The sequence below is a fragment of the Erpetoichthys calabaricus genome, chromosome 2 (assembly GCF_900747795.2).
Source record: "Erpetoichthys calabaricus chromosome 2, fErpCal1.3, whole genome shotgun sequence".
NCBI classification, from domain to species: Eukaryota; Metazoa; Chordata; class Cladistia; order Polypteriformes; family Polypteridae; genus Erpetoichthys; species Erpetoichthys calabaricus.
In genome coordinates this window covers 46,857,281-46,884,260 of record NC_041395.2, presented here as the reverse complement: position 1 = coordinate 46,884,260, position 26,980 = coordinate 46,857,281, and the positions used below count along the sequence as shown (strand labels likewise).

Here is a 26,980-nt window from a genome sequence, read left to right as displayed (position 1 = left end):
GGAAGCTCGTGTTTCACTAATATGCTGGAATTCTGTGAGGAAGCAGCAAAAGCATACAATATGATATTATTTATTTCAACTCTCAGAAGGTTAAGGATAAGATACCACATGAAAGGTTAGTGATCAAACTAAAAGAAATGGTAATTCAGGGCACGGACTGTAGTGGGTACAAACACAGAAAGGGTAATGGTGAGGGAAACCTTATCTGAATAGGATAACATTAAAAGTGGTGTCCCTCTGGTGTCAGTGCTGGGGCAACTGCTCTTTTGATACACATACTGTAAATCATCTGGACAAGAATAAAATCAATGAATTGGATACATTTGTAGATAATACCAAACTAAGTGAATGGGCAGATAATGTAGAATCAGCTAAACTGTTACAGAGAGACTTGGACAGCATGCAGGCTTGGGAAGTTTTGTGGCAGATGAAATTAAATGTAAGTAAGCATAAAATATTACACGCAGGAAGTAAAAATGTTACATTTGAATATTCAATGGAGTGTCTGCAATGTGAAAGTACGTTAACTCATAAGGTATATTTTCAACTTTCAGAGCTCCCATTGATCAAGGAGTCATAGTGGACTCCTCACTGTTTACAGCCAGTCAGTGTACTGAAGCAATCAAGAAGGCAAAGAGAATGTTAACTTATATAGTACAGTGTGTGGAGTACAAATCCAAGGAGGTTGTGCTGAAGCTTTATAACGCATGAGAGAGGCCTCACCTGGAGTACTGTGGGCCGCTTTGGTCTCACAAAAAAGACATAGTAGTACTAGAAAAATTCCAGAGAAGAGCATGTAGGCTGATTCTGGGACAGAGAGGTATGGACTATGAGGGGAGATTGAAGGAGTTGAAGCTTTTTAGGTGACATGATCAAAGAGTTTAAAATTATAAAATGAATTAACAGTGTATCCCAGCCATTTCTTTAAAATAAATTAAACAACAAGAACATGGGGACACAGTTAGAAACTTGTTAAGGGCAGATTTTACACAAAAGTAAGAAAGATTTATTTCTTCAAAGCGTGGTGGACTGTAGGACTTTAGGGACCTTCAGATATCGACTTGATGTTATTTTGGACAATCTGAGTGAATAGGATGGAGAACTTGTTTGACTAAATGGCCTGTTCTCGTCAAACATTTTCTATTGTTGGCATGTCCTCCTTGTTGTAAATTCAATTGCACACAATGTTCCTTATATAGCCTCACGTGTACATTGAGCATTGAGCAACAGTCTATTAACCTTGCTAAATTATTTCGCGTTATATTCTAATTCCTTTTAATCAATGTACTTTTAGTTCCAGACTCTTCCTTCTTTAATTACACTGAATAATTTCATTTCTTACATGTAAGACTTTACTTCTATTTACTGTGCATTACATTCAGCAAATCTGTGCCCATATTGAATTGAACTGCCCAAGTTCATCTGTAATGATTTTGTTGACTCTGTTGAGAATTTCATCCAAAATCAGAGAGAAACTGCCAATAGCTTTAGCCACACTAAATTGTTTAACATGCTAATTACATTAAATATATATTTAGGCAAACAAATTAATAAAATACAATACAAAACACAAATTCAACAATCAAAAAAGTGCATAAATACAAAATTCAAAAAAAAGAAACAAGATTCTAGGAAGCAAACAAAAAAACTATTAACTAAAGAAATGTAGAGCATAGAGTTTAGAGAACAACGAGAAAATCCAAAACAGCAAATCACTATTACAAAACCAAAGCTGAAAACATTCAGCTAGTAGAAGGAACATGGCAGCTTACAGAAAAAGGGACCAGGGGCCTCCTGTATAAACGGTGTGTATGCACAAAAATGTTGCGTACTCCCGTTTCCACGCTCACATCGCGATGTATAAAAACTAAACTTGGCACAAAGCCACGCACATTTTCATGCCACCTAAATGCTTGGCATATACAAGTTCCCCGCTCGGTTTTGCAAACTGGCGCACCCAGTGTCAAAGCAGTGCTTTTGTTCCAGCGTGGTTTCCCTTTCTTTTTTAGATCCACATCCCTGATGCGGTTTTGTCAAATATTTGAAATTACTGAAATTAACCACATGTTGTTTATTAGTTTAAGGCATCTGATTGTAAATAACCTGTAATAATATAATGGTCCACGGAATGGTCAAACTATTCCAAATACCATATCTGCTTTAGCGTTATTCCTCTCACTGCAACACTCAGAATATTTATCCCAGTGTATCTGAGTGTGGAATCACAACTGTACAGCAGCTGATCAGAAAGAGGATTATCAGTATACAGCATCAAGCACATGCTGTCTCAGCCATGCTGTCTATTGAACTGCTCTCATATGACAAACGCTTCAGAACCTTTCCTGTACGGACCTAGCGGTTCAGAAACAGTTTCATCCCAAGAATAATAAACACACTCAATCAGTCCATCAAGTGCTCCTTGTAGAACTGTTTGTACTTATAAGAACAATTACCTCAGTGCTGTTTGTACTTATAATAACAATTACCTCAGTGTAAACTTGCAATACAGTTATAGTATTGCACAACCTGAGCCACTTTATAAAGCGCGTATTTACATATGATGACAATATCATTTTTAAAATGAAATGCAGCAAAATATATTTTTTACATTATACAGATAAAATTTTAACATCATTTAAATAATCTATATTATTAATAATTAAACATGTGAGGACACAGTGTCGCAGGGCTAGCTAGTTCACGGATTGTTCCTGCCTCACGCTGTATTCTTGCTGGGGCTGGCATGACACTGGATGGATAGATGGATTGAATAATTAAACATGTACTATGAAAATATTTCAATGTTCCTTAAAAGTTTTGAAAAATCGGCGTTCTAAGCTTACAGATGGCTTAACGTTTATTACAGAGCTGATTGTGTGGCGATTGGGTACTTGGAGACAGAAAAGGAAGGACAGGAATTGGAGGTTAGTACGTATGAAAGAGACAGTTCTGCTGCAATAAATTATTTCATCGAAGGTCGCGCACAGCGCAGCAAGCATCTTGCATGAGACATGAACAATCTCTGGACAAGGCGCCAGCTCGTCACTATCACTGTGCCACCGTGTTCCCATGTTTAATACATGCTTTAATTCCCATCATCATGAAAATGACATCAAGCATACATCTCAGTATTTTAATTATTCAGAGAGCTGTAATATCACGAATGTAATGGATTCTGTGTCCTGTCGGAGGAAGAGAAAGCCTGTTTAAGAAGCACGTAGCGATTCACATACATAATAATAATAATACATTTTATTTATTTGTAGGTGCCTTTCTAAACACTCAAGGACACCGAACAATAGGTAAAACACAGATTATTAACAAAACTAAAATACAAAAATTAAAAAAAATAAAGCACATAGAAGAACACATACAATACAAAACATTTAAAGTGCTACTTTAGTTACGATGGTATTTGAGAAACTAGTAAATTAAATGATTTTAAGATGAAGTTTATGATGTTCTACTTTAATGACAAAATAAACTATGTGATTAAAGTGGAAATTTCGAGATTAAAGTTGACATTTTGTGCTTTTTTTCCCACTGTGTGCCTTTTTTTATCTCTGTACCCTAATAAGCTTTCATATGACACTCAGACGGTGGGCTATGACTCCCCTTTTCACAGCGACTTTGATATCTGACAACTTCTTTTTTATTTCGAGCACTGTGCAACTTTGTGAACTTGAGCTTTCGAGTTTCTTCCTTTTGTTGTTTATATCACTGTTTAAACCAACAAATAGTAAGTTTTTCCTTGCCTCCACTTGGTATTCACTGAAATTCTTCTATTCCCCACGTGCTTTTGCCATTGTCTTTTCACAGAACACTGAGCTTAAGGGCTATTTATATTGATTTGCTATTCAAAGAGGCGTAATGCTGGGAGGAGTTGGGATGGGACAGCAGGCACGTGAACGTGTGTTACTTTCAACTCTGACCGGGATTTATGGAGTGGAAGACCGTGGAAGTTGGCGAACGCACAGATTTATGCATCTGGATTTTTTTGTGTGTACGCATATTTCCGCTTTTGTCTGTACGCCATGTTATAGTGTGAATTCTACACACAGCGTTATACATGAGGCCCTAGGAGATGAAACAGACTAAAGTTCATTAACAGGATATGTAACATTTGAGATGTCTATGTTATGTGAAAGCCACAGTTTCTCCTTGCTCAGGTTTAAATTCATTTTTTATGTCTTTATTATTTCTTTTATTTTTTTATTTTCACTTTTAATTCTTTAATTAGTATTGTTTATGTTATTATTGTTTTCATGATTTTTCATTATATAACTATGTATTTTTTTGCCACTTTTGTCAATTGTTTGGTTTCTTTGTGAGGATCAGTTTTCTGCTATGTCCCTTGTGTTTTGTGAGTGGTTCCACAAGAGGCGGGGCCACCTGTCAATCTCTATTGAGGGACGGCCCCAGCCCTATAAAAGCTCATGGAAATTGCAGTCCCTCTGCAGTACATTTACATATGCTGGTGTTGGTGTTTTACCTCTCATTTTGTTACTTTTGTTCTTTGGATTTTTTTTGGCTTTTTAATATTTTTGCTCTGATTAAGGATTTTGATTTCTGTTGTGTGGTTTGGGACTGGGTTATCATGGTTTGCTTTTTTGTGCAACTGCTTTTTGTCTTGTTCAGCTCTTTGGAGTTTTTGTTCTGTATTTCCTCTTTTTGCAATAAATCTTTTATTTTTAAAGAATTTTTGTTTGCCTTTTCATCCCAAGAGAAACTTTAAGCCATCTTCCATGAGGTAAAGTTGGGAATTTTGTGAACATTACTTAGATTTTTGAACTTTTGAAGCTAAACACTATTTGGCCTGGTGTAGACTGAAGCCAGCTGCTAGAGTAGGCAGTCAGACTGCCTGTGAATAAGCCTTTTCTGGGTAGGCTAGTGGGACCTGCTTTTTGGCTTTGTTTTAGAAGCCTCATACCATTTAGCCATCTGTATGCTCCTGCAACGCAACAGTCTAAACCAAAACACTAAACAAAACAATAGTCAAAATTCAATAGTAACAGATCAAGAATGAGGAACACTAAATCACAACAGCATGCTACAAGCTTTCTATGCATCCACAGTCCTGGACAACCAGGAATTGCAAAATGCTAACCTTTATACTCTTGCACACTTCCAGCTGCCCCAGCATAGATACATGGAAGATGCCTCAATGAAAAGGACCTCAAAAACTCAAAAAAGAAAAAGTTGAGATATGAAAATAATTTAACTAGTTAAAAAAACTGAAAATAAAAATAAAAGACTGAATTGACTTCTGTCACAAACAAACCCCCTAATGGAGAACCAACAAAAAAATTGTAGTGATGATCAAAAGAAAAAGGTAAACCAACAATATAAAATATCACAGAGCAATTTTTTATCCCTATCATTGAGACAGATATTCACAGAGCAAGTGGGTTTTCAATTGCTTCTTAAATACATTGAGGGAGTCAGCAGTTCGGATGGCGGTGGGTAACTCGTTCCAACAACAACAGCCTGGAATGAGAGTTGATACCACCCAGATACCACAGCAAAAAGGACAGGTCTCCTTATTAACTCGCTTGAGATGAAAACCATGACAATTAACTCCAGCCGAGAGGAAAAGATCAGCGGGGTAGAAATAGAAAATGTCCAAGAATTCACATCCTTGGGAAATGTGGTGAGCACTACTGGAGGCACTGATGAAGGCATTAAGGCCAGGAACAGAAAGGCACAGATGGTTTCATGCAATATTAAGATCAGTTTGGAGCAAAGGGGCACTGTGGACCAGCATTATAGTCAGAATATTCAACTCCAATGTGAAATCAATACTTGTTTTTGGATCAGACACCTGGAGAGAAATTAAAACCCTACAAGTGTTTGTCAACTATTGTCTGTGAGCCATTTTAGAAATGAGGTGGCCAAATACAATCAGCAATACCTCCCTATGGCAACAGATGAAACAACGGCACATATCCACATCAATCCAGATTAATAATTCATTCATTACATTTATATAGCGCTTTTCTCAGTACTCAAAGTGCTATCCACACAGGGAGAAACCGGGAAGCGAACCCACGATCTTCCACAGTCTCTTTACTGCAAAGCAGCAGCACTACCACTGCGCCACCTGTAAGGAAGATTAGAAAATTGGATAGGCCACACACTGAGAAAAAAAGAACAATAACATTACAAAACAAGCATTGCAATGGAACCCCCAAAGAAAATGAAAAAGAGGAAGACCAAAGAACACTTAGCATAGGGAATTAACAACTGACCTGCAAAAAATGAGTTTATCCTGGGGTGAAGCAAAGAACATCGCCAAGGACAGAAAGAGATGCAAAGCTACTTTGGTCACCTTATGTCCCCATGGGATGAAGTGGATTAATCTAATTACCATATATACTCGCGGATAAGTTCTCCCGCGGATAAATTGGGCCTTGCTTTTACAATATAATTTCTGGTATTTTATGATGTTGGTCATATAAGTTGAATGTGGAAAACTCACGCTATTGGTCCAAGGGATACTGATATGCTAACGGCCACCTGACAGAGTAACCACAGAGCACACAACCTTTTTGTATTGTGCCCATGTGACCACACGGTAATACCCAAACTATTCTGAAGTGACATTTGCACTGTTTTGTGTTTTTTTTATCTCACACCCTCATACACCTTTATCGTAAGAGCATCCCTTATCTACGATGGAGCGTTCGATCAGAAGAAAATATGAAGCTGGTTTTAAATTAAAAGTTGCTGAAGTGGTGAAAGAAACTGGTAACTGTGCTGCTGCAACAAAATTTGATGCATCTGAGAAACTGATGTGAGATTGAAGGAGGCAAGAAGATGAAAAAAAAATGTAAAGGTTGCATTTTTAAACGGGCCTATAAGTCGGGGTCTGATGTTATGACCGATTTTATGGGTTTCAAGACCCGACTTGTATGCGAGTATATATGGTAACTCAGAAAATACGATAAATCCATCGTAACTATCCTCAAACACCTCTGTTTTGAACAGGTGGTTGTACATTTAGTGTTTTATATTGTCTTCCATTATTTTGCCTATAATGCATGTTAGACAAAATGGCCTATGATTATGATATCGTAACATTTTCAAACCCATTTAAACCAATTTAGGGTTGTGACTGTCCAGCGTCTATTGTCCTGTTTACCACTTTTGCTGCACTTGGACCGTACTTGGTTGCATTAATTCTTTAAAGGCTTTACTACTATGTAATGATTTCTGAAAAATTCACATCACAATTCATCATTCACAATATATTCACTAGTCTGTTTGAGTATAGGGCAGCACGGTGGCGCAGTGGTAGCGCTGCTGCCTCGCAGTTAGGAGACCCAGGTTCGCTTCCCGGGTCCTCCCTGCGTGGAGTTTGCATGTTCTCCCCGTGTCTGCGTGGGTTTCCTCCGGGTACTCCGGTTTCCTCCCACAGTCCAAAGACATGCAGGTTAGGTTCATTGGCGATTCTAAATTGCCCCTAGTGTGTGTGTGTGTGTGTGTGTGTGTGTGTGTGTGTGTGCCCTGCGGTGAGCTGACGTCTTGCCCAGGGTTTGTTTCCTGTGTTGGCTGGGATTGGCTCCAGCAGACCCCCGTGACTCTGTAGTGAGGATATAGTGGGTTGGATAATGGATGGATGTTTGAGTATTGCTGGGTACATTCTGTCCAGTCATGTGATTTATTTGTTTTTAGCTTTTGTAAATCTTAGTAGCACTTCACTCTCTACTGTATAACCTTCAAATTAGTTAATAATATTCTCTGAACATTTAAGTAAAATATGCCTTCTGAGTGTTTACCATTTCCATTTCTTCCTTTTTGTTTAAACACGTCCCACCTTCTCCTTTGGCTGATCTATACACACTAAAAGAGTATCGAAAGATTCTCTCTTGCCTTATGAGTAATGATCCTCCCAAGCTTCCTTTCTGCAATGAATGCCTACTGTAGATGTGAAGATGTGCTGAAGTTTGTAACTGAGTCTGGAAAAGTCAGGATTGAGTGTTTGTAGGAGAAGTCAGGAGCTAACAGACACATACAGCCAACCAACTTGTGTGCTAAAACCCAAATAGCAAATCAGGACAATCTTGCCAAGATAACCATTGTAAGAATTCTAAAATTAACTTCATCTTGACAGAAATATTTTTAGCTTCTACTAACAATAAAGAGGTTGGAAGTCTTTTATTGTAAGAGATCAAATACTCAAATGCATGATGGTTGGCTTTCTTATACGGGTGGACCGGGCTGACCGGACACATCACATGCAATAATAGATACAAAATGCTATTGACCATCCCAGAACCACAGCTAGAATCTATATATACTAGGGGGCTCCGCCCCCTGCTCGCTTCGCTCGCCAACCCCTGGTGTTGGGAATGACAAAGAGCGTGATGTATGAATGAGATATAGAATAGTGTGACAGTGTAGATGATGCAAATAGAAAGCAAACAATAAAGTGTGTGGCACAGTGTAAAGGTTTATTTGAAAATTTCTTTGTACACGCCGTTTAAGTGTAAAAGGTAATTCCAGCTCAGAACTTGTAAGGTCATTTAAGATGGTTATTGTTGTGATCAGAGTCAAGTTTGTCAGAGCTTAGAAAGAGTTGTGTCTTTCCAGGAAGTAATGGAATGACTTGGGTATTTATGTTTTCCACATTAATATTTTTTGGACATAATATAGTGCGTCGTGTTAAAAGGGGCATTTGGTCTAATGAGATTGCTGTTCCAAATCTCTCTGTAACTAAGTCGTCGCAGATAAAGGCTTGAGGAATTGTAATAATATGTGGCTGAAGTCCATCTGTATTGGTGAGTGTACCATCTCTCAGTTGTAATAAGCAATTGTTATGATCTGGTTCTGGACATCGTATCTTTTTTACTAACTGTATCTTTTGAAAGCAATGTCAATTGTCTGCGTATTTTAAGGTGCACTGAACAATAGCTGAGTGCATGGTATCTGGAAGAATAGCTAATCACTATCTAAAATCTCCTCCTCATAAAAGTACCTTTCCTCCAAATCGAATATTATTATTCATAAATGTTTGTTCATGCCATTGAACATTCATCAATAAACAACATTTTTTCAAGACGGATGTCACGTGCAGTGCCACCGTTAATGTTCATAGTGGATTCCGATTTGTAGGATCTAATGTAGTTGATAAAGATTTCACTTTCAGGTACATCGTCAGTTATAAGCTTCTGTAGATATTCAGTATATGAATGTAAAGAAGGCAGTGTAATTTGACCCTTTTGACAACAACGTATAAATGTATAACTTGTATTGCCAGTTGTTTCTTCAGGGAAGTGAACTGAATGACAATGATTGCAAATGACATTCATTAATCCGAATGAATTTTCTTGGTGTATGTTTTGCTTGTGCCGTTTGAGAGGCGCGTTGTTGCATGTGTAGTATTTGGGACATGTTGTTTTGGAGCTGTAATCGATTTGCCTGTGCTGTGTGAAAAGCCTGCGGTGGGTTGGCGCCCTGCCCAGGATTGTTTCCTGCCTTGTGCCCTGTGTTGGCTGGGATTGGCTCCGGCAAACCCCCGTGACCCTGTGTTCGGATTCAGCGGGTTGGAAAATGGATGGATGGATGGATGTGTGAGAAGCCCGTTGTAGCCTTCGCTGCCATTAACGTATGTCCGAGACGGGAGGTGTTTCGTTTTGAATCCGTGCCTGTTGCGTTGCAGCACTTTGATTGATAGTTTGCGTCATGTGGATCTAGGATGTAGATTTGTGCATATTAAATGAACTATTGTAGGATCTAATGCAGTTCATAAAGTTTTTACTTTTAGGTACATCGTTAATTAGAAGGTTTAGTTGAGCTTTGCGTTTTTGGAGTTGAGTCATTTTTTCTTTTAGAAATATGGATAAGTAATAAGGAGTATTGCACTCACTGTTAATATGGAGCCTTTTCTGCGGTTGAACGGTTAATAGTGCCTTATTGTAAGGAGATCCACCAATGCTGACACCTATGCTGTCTAGTGTGAAGGTGTTGATGTTCACTTTAGAATATGTGGCTTTGGGTGTCACTTCTTATGGATGTGTGTGTGTGGGGGGGGTTGAGGATTGTTGTCGCGCGAGCGTCTTCTTTCTTTTTGTGTTCCTGTGTCTTGTCGAATCCCCCTGTTTGTGTGTGTCCCGTCCCTTGCTTGTAGGGTCTGTGGGGTGGTTTTGTGTTCTTTTTTTTGTGTTCCATGGGCTTGTTGAATCCCCCTCTTGGTGTGCGTCCCGTCCGGTGCCTGTGGGGGGGGGGGGGGGGGGGGGGGGGGGGGGTTGTGCCTTGCTGTTGTGCGCGAGCCTCTTTTTTTTTTTTTGAGTCTAGTTTCGTGTGCAATGTGTTTCGTGCTTTGCCTGCGTTTCCTCATTTCTCCATTTTTCCTGTGCTCACTCCTTTTTTCTGTGGTCTTGTCCGCCTCTCGCGGCCCCTCATCCGCCTCTCTCGCCCTCTTTTGTCCGCCTTTCTTGGCTCCTCAGCCGACTCTCGCGGACTCTTTTTGCGCCTGCGCAGTACGTCTTTTTGCAGCTACGGCCCATTGCCGGATGTGCCTGCGTCCATCATCCGGTTTAGCATTCTCGGTTAGTAATATGGATAAAATTCTTTTCGCGTTTCAAATGGAAATGACGTATGACCACGCGATATGGAAATTACGTAAAAGTGGTGAACACAAACACGGCAATCTATCCCATACAAGTGCACCCCACGTCGTCTTCTCCCAGCCCTCCTTTCTGGACTCCAGCGCTGACCCGTCCGCCGCCAGGCACATTCTCACAGAGAAAACTGCCACATTGTAACTTTTTTTTTTAATTCACAGTACTTGATAGTTGAGGAGATGAACAACATAGCTTTGCGTCTTTCTACTTTTTAACTGCGCCGAGCTGTAAACAATGTGAAGACGAGACCGCCTTCAGCGGCGAGGGGTCATAAGAACAAAGTGGACACTGGGAGGCGCGGAATGTCAGGCATTTCCTCCGGGTCAACAGTTTGACAGTTACGGGCAGCGTCCTCTCTTCTCGCACTGTTTCTCACACTTCAAGTGCCCCGTCGGCTCCTGGGATAGATAGATAGATAGATAGATAGATAGATAGATAGATAGATAGATAGATAGATAGATAGATAGATAGATAGATAGATAGATAGATAGATAGATAGATAGATAGATAGATAGATAGATAGATAGATAGATAGATGATACTTTATTAATCCCAATGGATAGTGGAAATCTTTGCGAATAAGTGTAATCAGCGCTATCGAAGCGGGACTCTCTTGGTAAATTGCGGTGCACGGCTACTTACTGTCCCTTAAGATCAATTTGGGTCACTAAAACCCACCAACATTCAAGGTTGCTTTTGTGATGAATTCTTTTAATAAGATGGAGGGTTTACATCTAAAAAGATGTACCGACCTCTTCATGTTAAGTATTGGACTTGGGAATTGTTTGGATCTTCTGCCCGTTAAGCACGGAAAGGCAGCGCCCACATTTCTCAGAATAATTTTTCTCTTAAATCACAGGCACATAGTGCAAGGTTGTCAAGCAGGTACTTTGCCCGAAACCACTGCAGTAGTACTCAATGTGTCTTTACTTCTTAAATGTTAATGTTTGACTGTTTAATAATTTATACGCTTCTTATATCTTCTTCACATTCTTTTATCAAAATGTTTTACTACTTAATAATTAATATTTATATAATTTCTATGTTATTGTGAATGCTCTTTATTTGTTCAAAAATAACATTGGTAATTAACAAACTTATTTTATAAATACTACATTTTAGTTTTTTTCCCTTACACTCAGTGTGCGAAGCCACTGGGTAATCAGCTAGTAAAGATATAAAAATACACAAAAATAAATATCTAAAAATTCTAACAACGCCGTATAATCACCACAGCACATAGTCACGACACTTTTGGTATTTCCATTAAAACAGTTTTTCGGCTTCTCCTCACAAGAACCACACTTATGCCTTTCTGTTCATAATATCTTGCTGTCTTCTCACTTGCCAATTGAGGAGATGTTTAATTTTCTACATAAAATGTGCATTTCAAATGGTACTTTGCACATGCTGTATATTTTCAGTTAAATATGATATTATTTCACAAATGTCTAATTGTCCTCCTTTCTCCAATGCTAATAACTCAAAAAGTAGCTCTCTTACCAGTCTGAGGGTCCACTGAGAAGTATGGCTGGCCTTGGAGCACAGTGTACACAAGCTTGGCGCTGTTTCCATACGTTGGGTCATCTGCATCGGTAGCTGTGACTTGAATGACTGACGTGCCTAGAATAATAATAGCGATTTACAAGCAGATAGAGTTAAATAGAGTTACAAATAGAGTTACAAGCAGATGTGCCAAAACCACATAAAGAAAATAAATGTAAAGTGAAGGAGTAAGTCACGTTGAAAAACAATTTCATAATTTGAGGAGCCCAAAGCTAGTGTTTAATAACTGGCAAGTTTGTTGCAGCCAATTCAAAAAAGTGAGATTTAATGCGTAACAAGAATAAGGCTAAGGTTTGGGGTTTATGGTGGTGCAGTGGTTAGGGCTCTGGATTAGGCCTACAGTTCAGTTCCTAGATTGCTCTGTGTTAGTGTGGACTTTTTGGAGTGTCTGCATGAGTGTTTGTCTTACACCTCAAAGATGAGCCTTTTGGGTTGATTAATAAATCTAAACTGAGCATGACCATAATCATTTGGCATCCATCTTGTGTACTTCTGGATTAAATTAGGAGAGAAGCTGCTATGAAGCACAAAGTGTAAACTGTTTTTGTGCTAATACAGTGCACTACATACCTGCTAACAATTTATTCTGTATTTTACTGAAACAGTTCAAGCTGTCACTTTTTTGGAATGTCCTTTATCTAGAATCTCCTGGTTATCAAAGATAGTGAAGGGCAGCTTGAGACACGTACATCTTAATAAATGCCCTGGCACAAGCAAATGTCATTAAGTTAAGTGAATGGGCTCAGTGATGGACTGGCATCCCACCCACGGTTGGTTTCTACCTGACTGATGCTGCTGGTATTGGCTATAGCCTCCTTAACCACAAGCTGGACCGGGCAGTGTCAGCTATGAATGGGGGGAAAAATCAAAAACATGTGGAGAATGTTTTACACCAGTAGTCTAGTTTTGCCTTATAGGCACATTTTACCATTTTTTTCATTTCATTATAATTAAAATGAACTGTTATACTAATTCTGCAGTGGGCTGGCGCCCTGCCCGGGGTTTGTTTCCTGCCTTGCGCTCTGTGTTGGCTGGGATTGGCTCCAGCAGACCCCTGTGACCCTGTAGTTAGGATATAGCGGGTTGGATAATGGATGGATGTTATACTAATTTATTATAAAACTAGCTGTGCTACTTATCTGAGATAGATTGATATCTAAGTACAGTATATACTCTCAGATAAGTTCTCCTGCAGATAAGTTGGGGCTTGATTTTACTGTATAATTTCTGGTATTTTATAATGTTGGTCGTATAAGTTGAATGCGGAAAACTCACACTATTGGTCCAAGAGATTGATATGCTAACGTCCACCTGAGAGAGTCACCACGGAGCACACAGCCTTTTCTTTCTATGTGGGTGCTGCAATGCGCTGTATCAGCATGTGCTCCTAACCTCTCTGTCTCTCTTTATTGTGCCTACGTGACCACACAGTAATACCCAAACTACTCCGAACGTGATGTTTGCACTGTTTTGTGTTTTTTGTATCACACCCTTTATAGTAAGAGCATCACTTATCTCCGATGGAGCGTTCGATCAGGAGAAAATATGAAGCTGGGTTTAAATTAAATGTTGTTGAAGTAGCAAAAGAAATTGGTAACTGCACTGCTGCAACAAAATTTGATGCATCTGAGAAACTGATGCAAGAGTAGGCAAAAAGATGCAAAAAACAAAATTTAAGCGTCGCATTTTTGAATGGGCGTATAAGTCGGGGTCTGATTTTATGATCGATTTTTCGCATTTCAAGACCCAACTTATACGCGAGTATATACAGCAATCAATGTAGACTCCAGTGTTAACATTTGCAGTGCTCCTTGCCATGTGTGTGTCTCTGTTATGTGCCATTTGTTATGGGATTCATAAAAGCAGTGTTAATGTTTGTGATGCGCCATCTATTGGAATGACAAATGCAATGCATTTAATTACTAAAAATGTTTGTGATGCTCCATCTGTTAGAATGACAAACACAAAGACAGACACACAGACACTTCTCCTTTCAACAGGGTGGATGTTCACTTGTTTCTGCACTTGAACTGTTATAAAGCAGATAGCGATAACCTTTACTTTCTAACAGATGCATGTTCATCAACAGCCAGTTATGCCAATGCTGACGTAAGTACAACAAATATCTATATATATAATTCTCTAAACCGCCGCCAGAGCGGCACGACACCCATGAAAGCCCGCAGGAAGAGCCACGCCCACCAACTCTAAGACCATTGGATATGACGAAAACTCGCAGAGCCACGCCCACCAACTTGGGCACGACGCCTCGGAAAACATGCCGTCATTTCTGTTTGTCTGTGCTACAGTCCGCATGCAGCTCTGAGCCATGTTGACTTTTCGGTTACGACGCATAACCGCGTGCAACATCGCAAACTGTTTTACACGCTACATACAGCAATTCGCATCTGCGACAAACATGCGTCTTCTTAGATGGTCCTGCAGGAACACGAAAAACGTTTCCCCGCCCACCAAAGCAGGACCATGTAAGAAGAGGCATGTTTGTCGCGGATGTGAATTGCTGAATGCAGCGTCTAAAACAGTTTGCGAGGGGTATCCCATGGGATCCTTAAAACAATCCTTTAAAACTGAGGTTAAAACACAATGAAGGAAGCAGTCTTTAAAAACCAATAAGCCCTGTGCCTCTGTTTCATTAGCGTCTCACCTGCTTCACCGATGCAAGCCCTGCAACAGTCGAGATGCTCTCTCAGCAGCTGACCTTCTCTGTGCCTGACTCCACTATAGGCTGCAACAAAATTATGAAAGTACAGGCACATTTGTTTCACACAAGCTGTGTGTGTGGGTGGGTTGGTGTTAGTTAGTTAATTAGTTACTCGAAGGATTTCAAGATTTAATATGCACAAGCGGTAACACTGCAAAAGCAGCCCAAACCAGAAAAGACGGCTGGCAAAAAGTGGCCGACAAATTAAACGTGTGTGCATTGTACTTACTGAAAGCAGTGTTACGGATTTTGCAAATGTTCATTTTTTTCCCTCTGCTTAAAAAACATTTCAAAAGCGGCGTGATTATGTGGCGTATACTTTGGTTGGTATGCAGTGTGTAAAACAATTTGTTTGTTGCGGATAATTTGTCTTTTACTATTACACGAAGACAATTTCCTTTTAATACTTCGTTACATTGATATAGCGGTGTTCTCAGTACAGTATTCAAAGTGCTATCCACACAGGGAGGAACCGGGAAGCGAAACCACAATCTTCCACAGTCTCCTTACTGCAAAGCAGCAGCACTACTACAGCGCCACAAGGCAGTTAAAGAATACACCGGGCTCGATTTTGTTTTCACTTCTGTTTACAGAGATCGGGTCGTAGATAGCATTGTTGCAATGTTACTTTTCTTGGTGGCTTATTACATTACGGATGTTTCACATGTTCGTTTTTTCCCCTGTGCTTAAAAGACATTAAAAAAGTGTTTCTCAACTGTGACTCCAGAACAACTCAGTATGCAAGCTATATTAAGTGTCAACAATGAAGACTCACTACACCTTAATCTACAAGTACTGACACTTAGCCCTACCGACGAAGTAACTTTCACCAGCGTGGCCTTCTTTGTCACAGACGATCCAGCTTTCAGTCACGGACAATTATATGTTGCTCTCTTCAGAGGTCTATCTTTTCATTCACTCACAGTGGTATCCACAAACCCACCCCATTTGGACAACTGTGTCGTTCAGGAAGTGTTCACCCATCAATACATAATTATGCGGCGTATGCTACGCTGCGGGTTGGCTAGTTTATTTTATTAAAGTAGTCAGGTTCTAAGGTAAGACATGTTCAAATTATAATTACTATTTGGCTGACACAGTTTTCCAAGTTGAATTACAATATCTGAGATACAATTGGTTCCATTTCTTTTGTTTTTCAGGTCAGAGCACCGCCAGGTGAAGTGACTTGCTTGTGGTCACAGAGCGTTACTAGTGGGATTTGATCTCACAACCTCAGGGTTTGAGATCCAAAACCTTAACAAGTCCACCACACTGCCTGCCTTAATATGCTGCTTACCTTGACTTGTTAAAAATAATTATTATTACTTTAGTGCTAACTCTAACCTATAAGTTATTTAAGAAGAAATATTTTCTGCGTCTTGTGATAGACCACTAGCCCATCCATGGCTGCTTTCTGCTAGGCATTCAATGTTGTCAGGACAAACAACAGCACTGTGCATCACAGGACTAGATAAGTTGGTTAATATAAGGATAGGTGGATGGGGGAAAGGATGAGATGTCTCCTTTGTACACAGACAGTGTGACATCAAGTGGCACGAGCTTGTTGGCATAAGAATAACAAGACAAAGTCTTATGGTGGGGAGAGGAGAATCATTTGGGTATTTTTTTCACAAAAAATGTGGACGGGTGATTTTTATTTTAATGTAATGTTTGTTAAAAATGTGTTCAAAATTGATACAAAAGTTCATTCAGTTCACTTGTCCATTAAAATGCACAATGTCTACTAATTAAAAATATTTAGATATAACTTATTCAAAGTAAAGCCCAATTCAGACTTAAGCACAAATATTGTTTTCATTTGTATTCTGTTTTATATTAGTGTATTGTTAACTTAGGGTGGGACAGGTAGTTAGCAGTGCTGCCTGCAGGGAGTGCAGTTTGCACATCTTCTCCATTATTTATTTGTTCTTTTAACCCAAAATGTGGAGGGTAAGTTAAATGACAGCTCTACCTGGACAAGTTAAGAATTACTCTGTGCAAGTGTGTGTGACATTAGGGACTCATCTTGATGTTATTTTGGAGAAATTAAATGGATGGGACTGGCGATCTTTGTTGAGCTGAATGGCCTGTTCTCATCTAGAGTGTTCTAATGAGTGTGTGTGTGTGTGTGTGTGTGTGTGTGTGTGTGTGTGTGTGTGTGTGTGTGTGTGTGTGTGCATCCAATGATAAAATTGAATCCCATCTAAGCTAAATATTTCTTTTTTGTTGGGGGACAGTGGATTCCTGTAACCCCGTAACGAAGGAACACTTCAGAAATGTCAATTTGTAAAATAAATGGGAATTATGGATTAAATGATATTTCCATCCTTATTCATTAGAAACACGACGTAATGTCCTAATATATTGGAATTTTACAGAATTTCCCTGCATTTCAGTCTAACTGAAAAAAAAATCCATCCATCCCTTTTTTTTTAGCTTGCCTGGTCCAGTGCATGAGGAGGACAAGTATATCCTGGAAAAACTGGGCAGCGTTAAAGAGCGGACATGCAGATAATGCCCAGGGGACAGCCAGGTTATCCAGATCACTGTTTCCCAGGCTACGGAGGTAACACGTCTGGAAGCAGTGGTGACGGAGGGACATCAACGTGCATCCTGATCTTCCAGGCCTAGCACCTGGTGCGTGGCTTCAGTAGGTTCAGTTATCTCTTATAGGCTCAAAGCCCCCATTGTCATGTAGTTCAGACCCTACTTTACCCATCAATGGAACCTCTAGGTTGACTCCCACCCACCCTGATACTATAAAAAACATAAGAATCTAGTCAGTGGAGTCCATCTCTGATCCTGGAGGGCTGCAGTGGCTGCAGGTTTTCATTCTAACTATTTTTCGTCATTACTGAACAGTTTTTCTGATTAACTTCTTTTGGCTCCATTTTAATTGACTTGCTATTTAAGATTCAGACTGCTTATTTGTTTCTGTTTTTTGTTTCTTTTTTTTAAATCAGTAGCCCAAAAATAAAAGATATAAAACGCGCGAACGCGTGACCAGCTAACCTGTGGCCATCATACATATGACAATAAAGAAAGGTGAAGATCCCAGTAATGTTGATCTGCTCAGGTCACCAAAATATTTCTGTGTTCTCAGAAAAAAGAAAATCAACCATTTAGTTGTGCTGTCGCAGAATGAGAGCACAAACAAACCACGGGATTAAATGACGGGTTTAATCAACAGCAAAAATCAGCTTCTGATTAGGAAACTGGTTGGAGTGAAACTGGAGTTTGGGGCCAGGTGTAGTCGGTCATCCTGTGGCTCGCTTCATGTCACACTTCTGCTTGGGTGCCATTTAAGGAAAAAATGAATAAATTCAGAGGACTGAATGTAAAAATTAGGTCAATTAAAATGAAGAGAAAAGAAGTCAATTAGCGTAGAAAATGGCAGGAAGGAAAACCTGCAGTCACTGCAGCCCTCCATGTTGGACACCTCTGATCTGTGCAGAATTAATGTTAAAAGCTAATAAATATCTTATTAATTAAAGCACAAAGGAAAATACATTAAAAGAAGATTAAATAAAAGTAATATCCAAAAAATAGGCTAACCTATCTGGTTAGAAATGTGCTATACAAATGTAATTTTTCATTTTTATTGTTACTATTATTCTGCTCTTCTCTTAAGTCTTTACAATGGAATGGCCGCCTTTACCAATTCAGCTGCTGAATTCATGCTGGATGTTTGGCACAAGTTTGATCCAAAACTCTTTTTTCATTTTTTACTTCCTTTACCTTTAAAGGACATTCTGTTCTGGGGTAAAAGCTTTTCCCTTTTTCTTAATCGTAATATCTATATAAATAAAATAGACTGTCTCTGTGTCTCTCTGTTCCCTACACAATCCTACACCCTTTGACCAAATTTTGCTTAGCTGCTCTCTAGGATCTCATGGACAATATAGAACTACTATGGAACCCAAAGTTTTGCCCCTGGGGTCCCAGTGGGTTTTTTGTTTTTCCTGTGTGCTGCTTCAATCTACTGTAATATATAAAAGCACTGTGTGCTTTTGCGCATTGGCGGGTTGTTTGCTGAGGCTTGAGAGAGTGGAAGTGCAGAACACCGCAAAGGAGAATCAAAGGGTGGTTGTTTAACTCTTGCTTTCTAATGCTTTTCTTCAAATTTTAAGAATTACACACTGTCCACCTTGAACTAAGTGGGCAAATCAGACATGACAGCATTCATGGTTACAACCCAGAGTTACTGCAATTCTAGAATCCAACTGGACCCAAAATTCTCAACTCACAAGTGCAGAGACACTGATGGAGAGGCAGTGTGGATTACAAATGAGACAGCTAGGAATACCAACAAGGTCATGATTTAAAAACACAGAAACCTTTGCTTTATTCCTTTAAACTGTTATACAGATATACCCAGGCAATGGCGGGCACTTCAGCTGGAAGACACATAGGTTGGGAGCATGCACTGATAGCGCTTTGCCACACCCACCGCATGCCGGACCACCTGGATTGGGATCCGACTGCAGCACCCCACTGGAACAGTGTCAGGTTTTTAACAGTGACTGGAGTGCCAATCCTTCCACCAACTGCCAAGTTTTCCCTGTAAGTTGGAGGCCTGGCTTGCTGGGCTGGGTGCAAATTAACGTCATACCCAGGATGAAGCAATGGCAGGTTAAGGGTCTTGTTCAAGGGAGGCACTTCTGGTGTTTACGGGATTCAAACCTTCTGATAATAGATCCCTAGACTCAGAGCCACCAACACCATATGAAACACACAAAAATGACATTTTCTTACAGTATATGATGAAGCTTTTTAATTACATTCCTTATATACTATCCTAATTTTAGCTATAATTTTCCAAACAATTCACACCTATTATATAACTACTTTAAATGACTTCCAAATTCAGTGCTTAATTAAATATTTCAAAGCAAAGAACTTCAGTTGAGGCCATTTTTAGCTCAAAAGTTCACTTAAGCTACAGCTCACAAAAGAGAAACTTTATCGCTGAGGTCTTTCGGAGCTGCTCCACTCATGATAAAAGTCTTACTTAATTGTTTCTGTCAATCATTTGATTATCTCATTGAATTTTTATAAATTTATGCATTAACTTTTGCTTTCAGGCGTTGAGTATCAACGGTTCATTTCTGATTGGTTTTGGCTCTTTAGGCCGAGTGTCTCAATGAGCTCCAGCTTGTTTTCTTCACAACCCCTGCACTCATTCCCACCAGGCCAGCTAGGAGTCACCGGCTAAAGAGTAGTGGAATGAAACTGGGACACCAGAAGAACACCCAGTTGGTCATGTCTGCGACATGGAGACTCCACACAGGTAGTGACTGGGCTGAGAACTAAACCCGGGACCCCAGTGCTGCGACTGCACTCTCACTGAAGACAAATGAGGTTAAAACTAGCAGTCATTGTTAGTAAAGAAACACATTAAGTGAAGTGAAGTGAAGTGAAGTGAAGTGAGGTGAGGTGAGGGGAAGTGAAGTGAAGTGACGTGAAGTGAGGTGAAATGACATGAAGTGAAGTGAAGTGAGGTGAGGTGAAGTGAAGTAACGTGAAGTGAAGTGACATGAAGTGAAGTGAAGTGGGGTGAAGTGACGTGAAGTGAGGTGAAATGACATGAAGTGAAGTGACATGAAGTGAAGTGAAGTGAGGTGAAGTGAAGTGAAGTGACGTGAAGTGCTGGCCATTCTTGTTCAGGCGCTGGTCTTTGTGTTCAGCTCGACTGCCAGCATCATTAGAGATGATTTGACATTTATATTGCGCTTCAGTGTCCCTAAACACAAACACCCAATCAATACTAAGAAATATGTCAAAGGTTTCATTGTTTCACTCAAAAAGAAACCGATTACTGTGTGCTTGCATACTTGTAAAATTTTAGTTTTCCTTTTCTTTTTGACTTCAGCATGTTCCTGATACATCTCAGCTAATGTGCTGCTAAGTACAATAAGTTCAGATGCCTGGTGTACCAAAAGCCCAGCAGGGACATCTCACTCACCCAGATTAGCCATCTCTGGTATAGATGCAGTGTAGGGTCCGTTAAGAAAGACAGGGGGGTTATCATTGATGTCTTGCACTTTGATGATGAACTGTGAAGGAGGCTCCAGCGGACGTAGTGTCTGCCTGTCCACAACTTGTGCTGTTAGCGTATACTGGGCCTTTTCCTCTCGATCTAAGCTCTTGGTCACGTGGATATTGCCACTGTACTCATCGATGACAAAGATGGTCCCTGCCCCTTCTCCACTCAGCAGATACTTTGTACGTCCATCCTCTCGGTCCATATCAGTATGGAGCTTAAAAGGCAAGGAAGAAACAAGCAAATTAAGAAAGAAACAAGCAATTTAAAAAGATATAAGAGCAGAAATAACTTTAAAACACCTAATACTAAAGAGATCTGGCTACATTAAGCCATAAAAACCGAAGGGCAGTCATATTCCAAGAATGCTACTCCTGAATGTTTGTCTCGGTGCTTGTTTGACCCCTTAGCCACGCCCCTTTTGCATGCAGCATCTCGTTACTTGATATCAAGAAGCACCTGAGGCTTCTTTTGTATTTCTGAAGCCCTCCACTAACTGTATAATTAACACATAATTTAAGCAAGCAGTTTTAACTGATGGACTCTTCAGTCATTTCTCATTTTCTGATCTTTGGTCCCCACTCTTCTCTTGTGTTTTTAATTCTCTTCTTGCCTTCTCAAACACTGGGGTGGAGTGGTGGTTCTGAGGCTAGGGATCTGCACTGGTAATCACAAGGTTGCTGGTTCAAATCCCATAAATGGCAAAAGTGACTCCACTCCGTTCTGCCCTTGACCAAGGCATCCAGCCCTGCATGTAGGCCCTTCAGGGGGTTGGTGGCAGAATGGACTTACATAATCAAAAACATGCATTTATATCCAAAGCACACATAGCTCTGATAAAGCAATGTAATTAAAGCCATGCTAGCAAAGGGTGGAGGAAATCAGATCGAAAAACAAAAATCACTAAAGAAAAGAAGCCAATGGGGATCCTCAGTTCTTTGTGGTAAGTTTAAGTGACTTCATCAGTCCACTTTTATTTTCTTAGGCACAGAGTTAACTGACCTTTGGAAGAAGACAGGGACAGCAGATCTTCTCAATCCGATATCAACCCCATCACTGAAGACTTCCACTAATTGATTGCTACAGGTTTTTAAAACATGACTTGAAATTTCTTCTGGACTGGATGCCTTGTGGACAACATAAAGTTTGAATGATAAGTGAAACTGAGGTTAATCTGCAGCCGAGAGGAAGTGAGTAGTATGTTTTCAGACTGTATCTCCTAAGAGCAGCCACGTTCTGAGCCATGACTGGCACCACATCTAACTTTAGAAAGTAACAATGGAGTATTATTAAGTTTTTGTACTTATCGTAAATCACACATCTACTGTGACTGATGGCCCAATGTCAATTTTGGTTTCACGTAATGGGGGTCAGTCATTTATTTGCTATTGCGTCAAGTTCTGATTCTGTGATGTCTAAAACATCAAGAAAAGTTGATATTCTAAGTCTGTGTGTCTTAAAATTACAACTGTTGTCAGAACATTAGGCTTTTTTTTCTTTTTCTTTTTTTTTGTTTGCATTTTGTAGTGGTCCTGGATGATCACATCCTTTCAAGATATCTGCCCTGAACATTGCGACCTATGTACGATAACTTCCAAAACAATTGTTCAGACTAGCTGCACCGTGTTTGTCTTGTCACGGCTTCAGGCCTATTGGGTTTGGTCCAGTTTTGCCCAGTACTCATCCACATACCCTTCAAAGGCAGCTTGACTTGTGCCCAACAATAACTGCCATAGAAATTGTTTAACTTAACTGAGAGTTTTGCAGTCTTCTCTGTTTATCCATGGACACAGGCCTATTGATTGGCAACATTTTAGCCTGAGTAGTTTTGAATATGGACGTACACACGCATGAAGGCACACACAAGTACATGGATACGCTCTAAGAAATTTAAAAATGAAGAGAGCTGACAGCTTGTTTGCTGTGCCAGAGCACATGCTGGATGAGGATGATGAAGACAGAGAAAAGCCACACACACAGCCACACACCCACATACCCCCCCCCCCCCCCAAACACACACACACTTAGACCTATAAAGGTGGACGTGCGGAGGCATTAAACCACCCTGCAGCTTCTTTACTTCATTTGGCTCATTGTCTTTAGTTTCATGTTAAATATTATTGATATTGTTCACTTGATTCAGTGTTCTGATCATTTTAACTCCACATTGATTTACATAATAAATACTACAAGTGAATATAATTGATTGTATATTATTGCACAGTACAATTGGTTGCCCCCACCGTGATGTGGTGGTGGGGCCTGTGCACAGAGGCAGCCTTAGGGTTGTGCGGGGCCTCAGGCTAATCAACTCCATGCAGGGCCGGTTACGTCAAACGCCGTTACTGGTACATGTGGACTGTATAAACTTGCACGCGAATTTAATAAAAATAATGTTAACATACGCCGGATTTTCTCATTACAGTATTCAGCTAAATTTCTGCAAGATAACATGCGGGCACGGCTGTCCCATTCACAGATGAAACAACAGTACTTTGTATAGCCGAGCTGCAGTCCTAGTAGCAGAGCAACGACTTTAAGATCTCCACAGATATTCCAGTTGTACCTGCTATACTGGACGTGCTTCAGCAACAGTTCCATATTCTCATACATTTCCTTCATGTGTGCTGCATAGCCAACAGGTACTGAAGGATAAATGTTGCCATTGTGTAGCACAACAGCTTTCAGGTGTGAGAGATGGCCGTCAGGTTATCCCGGCCAGCACCCCCAGGCCGCTAGAAGGAGTCCTCCCTGCAACATGGAGGTGCCCAAATTCCCACAGGGCACTATGGACAATGGAGTTCGACTTCACAGCCCTGCTGGATACCATCGGAGCCGCCAGGGGATAATGCAGGGAGGCACGAGTGTTTCTATTATAGCCTGGAAGTAATACCTCACCATGGAGACAGAAGAAATTAAGTACTTCCGGGCTGGACTAGACCAAGGGGGGTGGGTTGTCCACATAACACCTGGCTGCAGCTGATAGATGGTCATTTCCAGAGGGTGGGACTGTCTACCTGGGGATTTTCATCCAGGATCCCAAGCTGTTTCATTGTGCGTTGGGTACAGCAACACTCTGTACCAGTGCATGCTCCCCAAGCTGACCTGACCTGGCCTGAAGCTAAGATGGTGGCGTTACACTAGGATTTTTACTTTATGCCTGATAATACCATTCTGAGTTCCCTTGTACCCTTGAGTTCAGCACTTTGACCAGTCTTGCCTATGTTTGGATTCTGTTTTTGTCTGTTATTTATTTATTTGTTTTTTTAAAACTTTTGCTTGATTATTTTACCTTTTCTGCTTAAAACCATCGGTGTGTTTTTTGACTACTTATTACTTTTTTCATAATGCTTCTATTAAAGCTGGGTCCCTTGTGAGCAGCACACCACCCAAGGTTCACACTGCTAGGCGAACTTTATGGGCCATGGCTTTTCTGTCATGAAAGCCAGTGGTAAGTGAGCCGTGCTGCACGTGTTTCCACCTCTGTGGGCACATCTTGTCATTATGCACCTGACAGAATGCTAGAGCCATCGACTGGGCGCATCATTACTATTACTTTAAGGCACGTTGTCAGGTTTGCTGTCCTGAATATCAAAAATAATGGACCTTCTACCAGGACAGAAGGGGGATTTGTTAAGTGTGTGGTTATGTGGGTTCTCGGGGAGCCTGTATTGTGTCCTGTACTGAATTTCAAGTCTGTGCCTCAGCTTTTACACCATGAAAGCTGGTCCTAAAGGACAGTTGTGTATGTCCCCCTCCTTCGGTAGGTACATCTAGTCCTTGTGTGCCTGACACATTATAACAGTATGACAAGAGAGGTCACTTTTGTGGGATTTCTGCACAGCCTGAAAGAAGCTAGGGAAACTAGTGTATCTAGGATTTAGTTTTTATTATATAAAGCAAAGTTTGTAAATAAGAACCCAATAGTACACATCTGCATTGCTTATACCAGTCTTGAACCTTCTGTACTTTAGCCAGAATCTCCACTACAGGTTTCTGTTTTCCCTGAATCCCTTTGGACTCCGGTACCTGGGGTTTACATGCAGCCTTTATGCTGAAGACACGCCACATTCTCACCTATTGCCAGATGTGCCCGATATTGAACATTAGGTTGGACTTCCTGCCAGACCCCCATGGCGCTGCTGCCTATCAGATGGTCACACATTTCCTGTTTAGCTGGTCTCACTCCATGCCCAAATAACATGCCATATCTATCTGTCTACACTTAGGTCCATAAATATTTGGACAGAGACAGCTTTTTTTCTAATTTTGGTTCTGTACATTACCACAATGAGTTTAAAATGACACAACTCAGATGCAGTTGAAGTGCAGACTTTCAGCTTTAATTCAGAGGGGTGAACAAAACGATTGCATAAAAATGTGAGGCAACTAAAGCATTTTTTTAACACAATCCCTTCATTTCAGGGGCTCAAAAGTAATTGGACAATTGACTCAAAGGCTATTTCATGGGCAGGTGTGGGCAAGTCCGTCGTTATGTCATCATCAATTAAGCAGATAAAAGGCCTGGAGTTGATTTGAGGTGTGGTGCTTGCATGTGGAAGATTTTGCTGTGAACAGACAACATGCGGTCAAAGGAGCTCTCCATGTAGGTGAAAGAAGCCGTCCTTAAGCTGCGAAAACAGAAAAAACCCATCAGAGAAATTGCTACAATATTACGAGTGGCAAAATCTACAGTTTGGTACATCCTGAGAAAGAAAGCAAGCACTGGTGAACTCAGCAACGCAAAAAGACCTGGACGTCCACGGAAGACAACAGTGGTGGATGATCACAGAATCATTTCCATGGTGAAGAGAAACCCCTTCACAACAGCCAACCAAGTGAACAACACTCTCCAGGGGGTAGGCATATCGATATCCAAGTCTACCATAAAGAGAAGACTGGCATGAAAGTAAATACAGAGGGTGCACTGCAAGGTGCAAGCCACTCATAAGCCTCAAGAATAGAAAGGCTAGATTGGACTTTGCTAAAGAACATGTAAAAAAGCCAGCACAGTTCTGGAAAAACATTCTTGAAACCAAGATCAACCTCTACCAGAATGATGGCAAGAAAAAAGTATGGAGAAGGCGTGGAACAGCTCATTATCCAAAGCATACCACATCATCTGTAAAACACGGTGGAGGCAGTGTGTTGGCTTGGGCGTGCATGGCTGCCAGTGGCACTGGGACACTAGTGTTTATTGATGATGTGACACAGGACAGAAGCAGCCGAATGAATTCTGAGGTGTTCAGAGACATATTGTCTGCTCAAATCCAGCTAAATGCAGTCAAATTGATTGGGCGGCGTTTCATGATTCAGATGGACAATAACCCAAAACATACAGCCAAAGCAACCCAGGAGTTTATTAAAGCAAAGAAGTGGAAAATTCTTGAATGGCCAAGTCAGTCACCTGATCTTAACCCAATTGAGCATGCATTTCACTTGTTGAAGACTAAACTTCAGACAGAAAGGCCCACAAACAGCAACTGAAAGCCGCTGCAGTAAAGGCCTGGCAGAGCATTAAAAAGGAGGAAACCCAGCATCTGGTGATGTCCATGAGTTCAAGACTTCAGGCTGTCATTGCCAGCAAAGGGTTTTCAACCAAGTATTAGAAATGAACATTTTATTTCCAGTTATTTAATTTGTCCAATTACTTTTGAGCCCCTGAAATGAAGGGACTAAATGCTTTAGTTGCCTCACATTTTTATGCAATCGTTTTGTTCACCCCACTGAATTAAAGCTGAAAGTCTGCACTTCAACTGCATTTCAGTTGTTTCATTTAAAATTCATTGTGGTAATGTACAGAACCAAAATTAGAAAAAAGTTGTCTCTGTCCAAATATTTATGTACCTAACTGTATACCCTGTTCTCCTCTCTTTGGCTCTGGCACCCTTCCCAAGCATCAAGCTTAAAGGGGTCTGCCACTTAGAGGGTATCCTGCTTTCCTATATTTGCATAGTCAATCTCTTCTTTCTTTCATCTGATCTGTGCAATTCTGGTGGTGCCTGTTGTTCGCAGGACAGGCCC

General features: G+C 40.5%; 1 protein-coding gene across 1 annotated transcript in view; it reads right to left on the bottom strand.

Annotated features, from left to right (window-relative positions):
* The window catches only part of LOC114645267 (cadherin-24-like), a 120,648-nt gene that overhangs the window by 54,607 nt on the left and 39,061 nt on the right, over positions 1-26,980 (bottom strand). Inside the window, 2 exon segments of the mRNA XM_051922486.1 lie at positions 12,129-12,248; positions 20,879-21,173. Coding sequence (XP_051778446.1) covers positions 12,129-12,248; positions 20,879-21,173 — 415 coding nt within the window.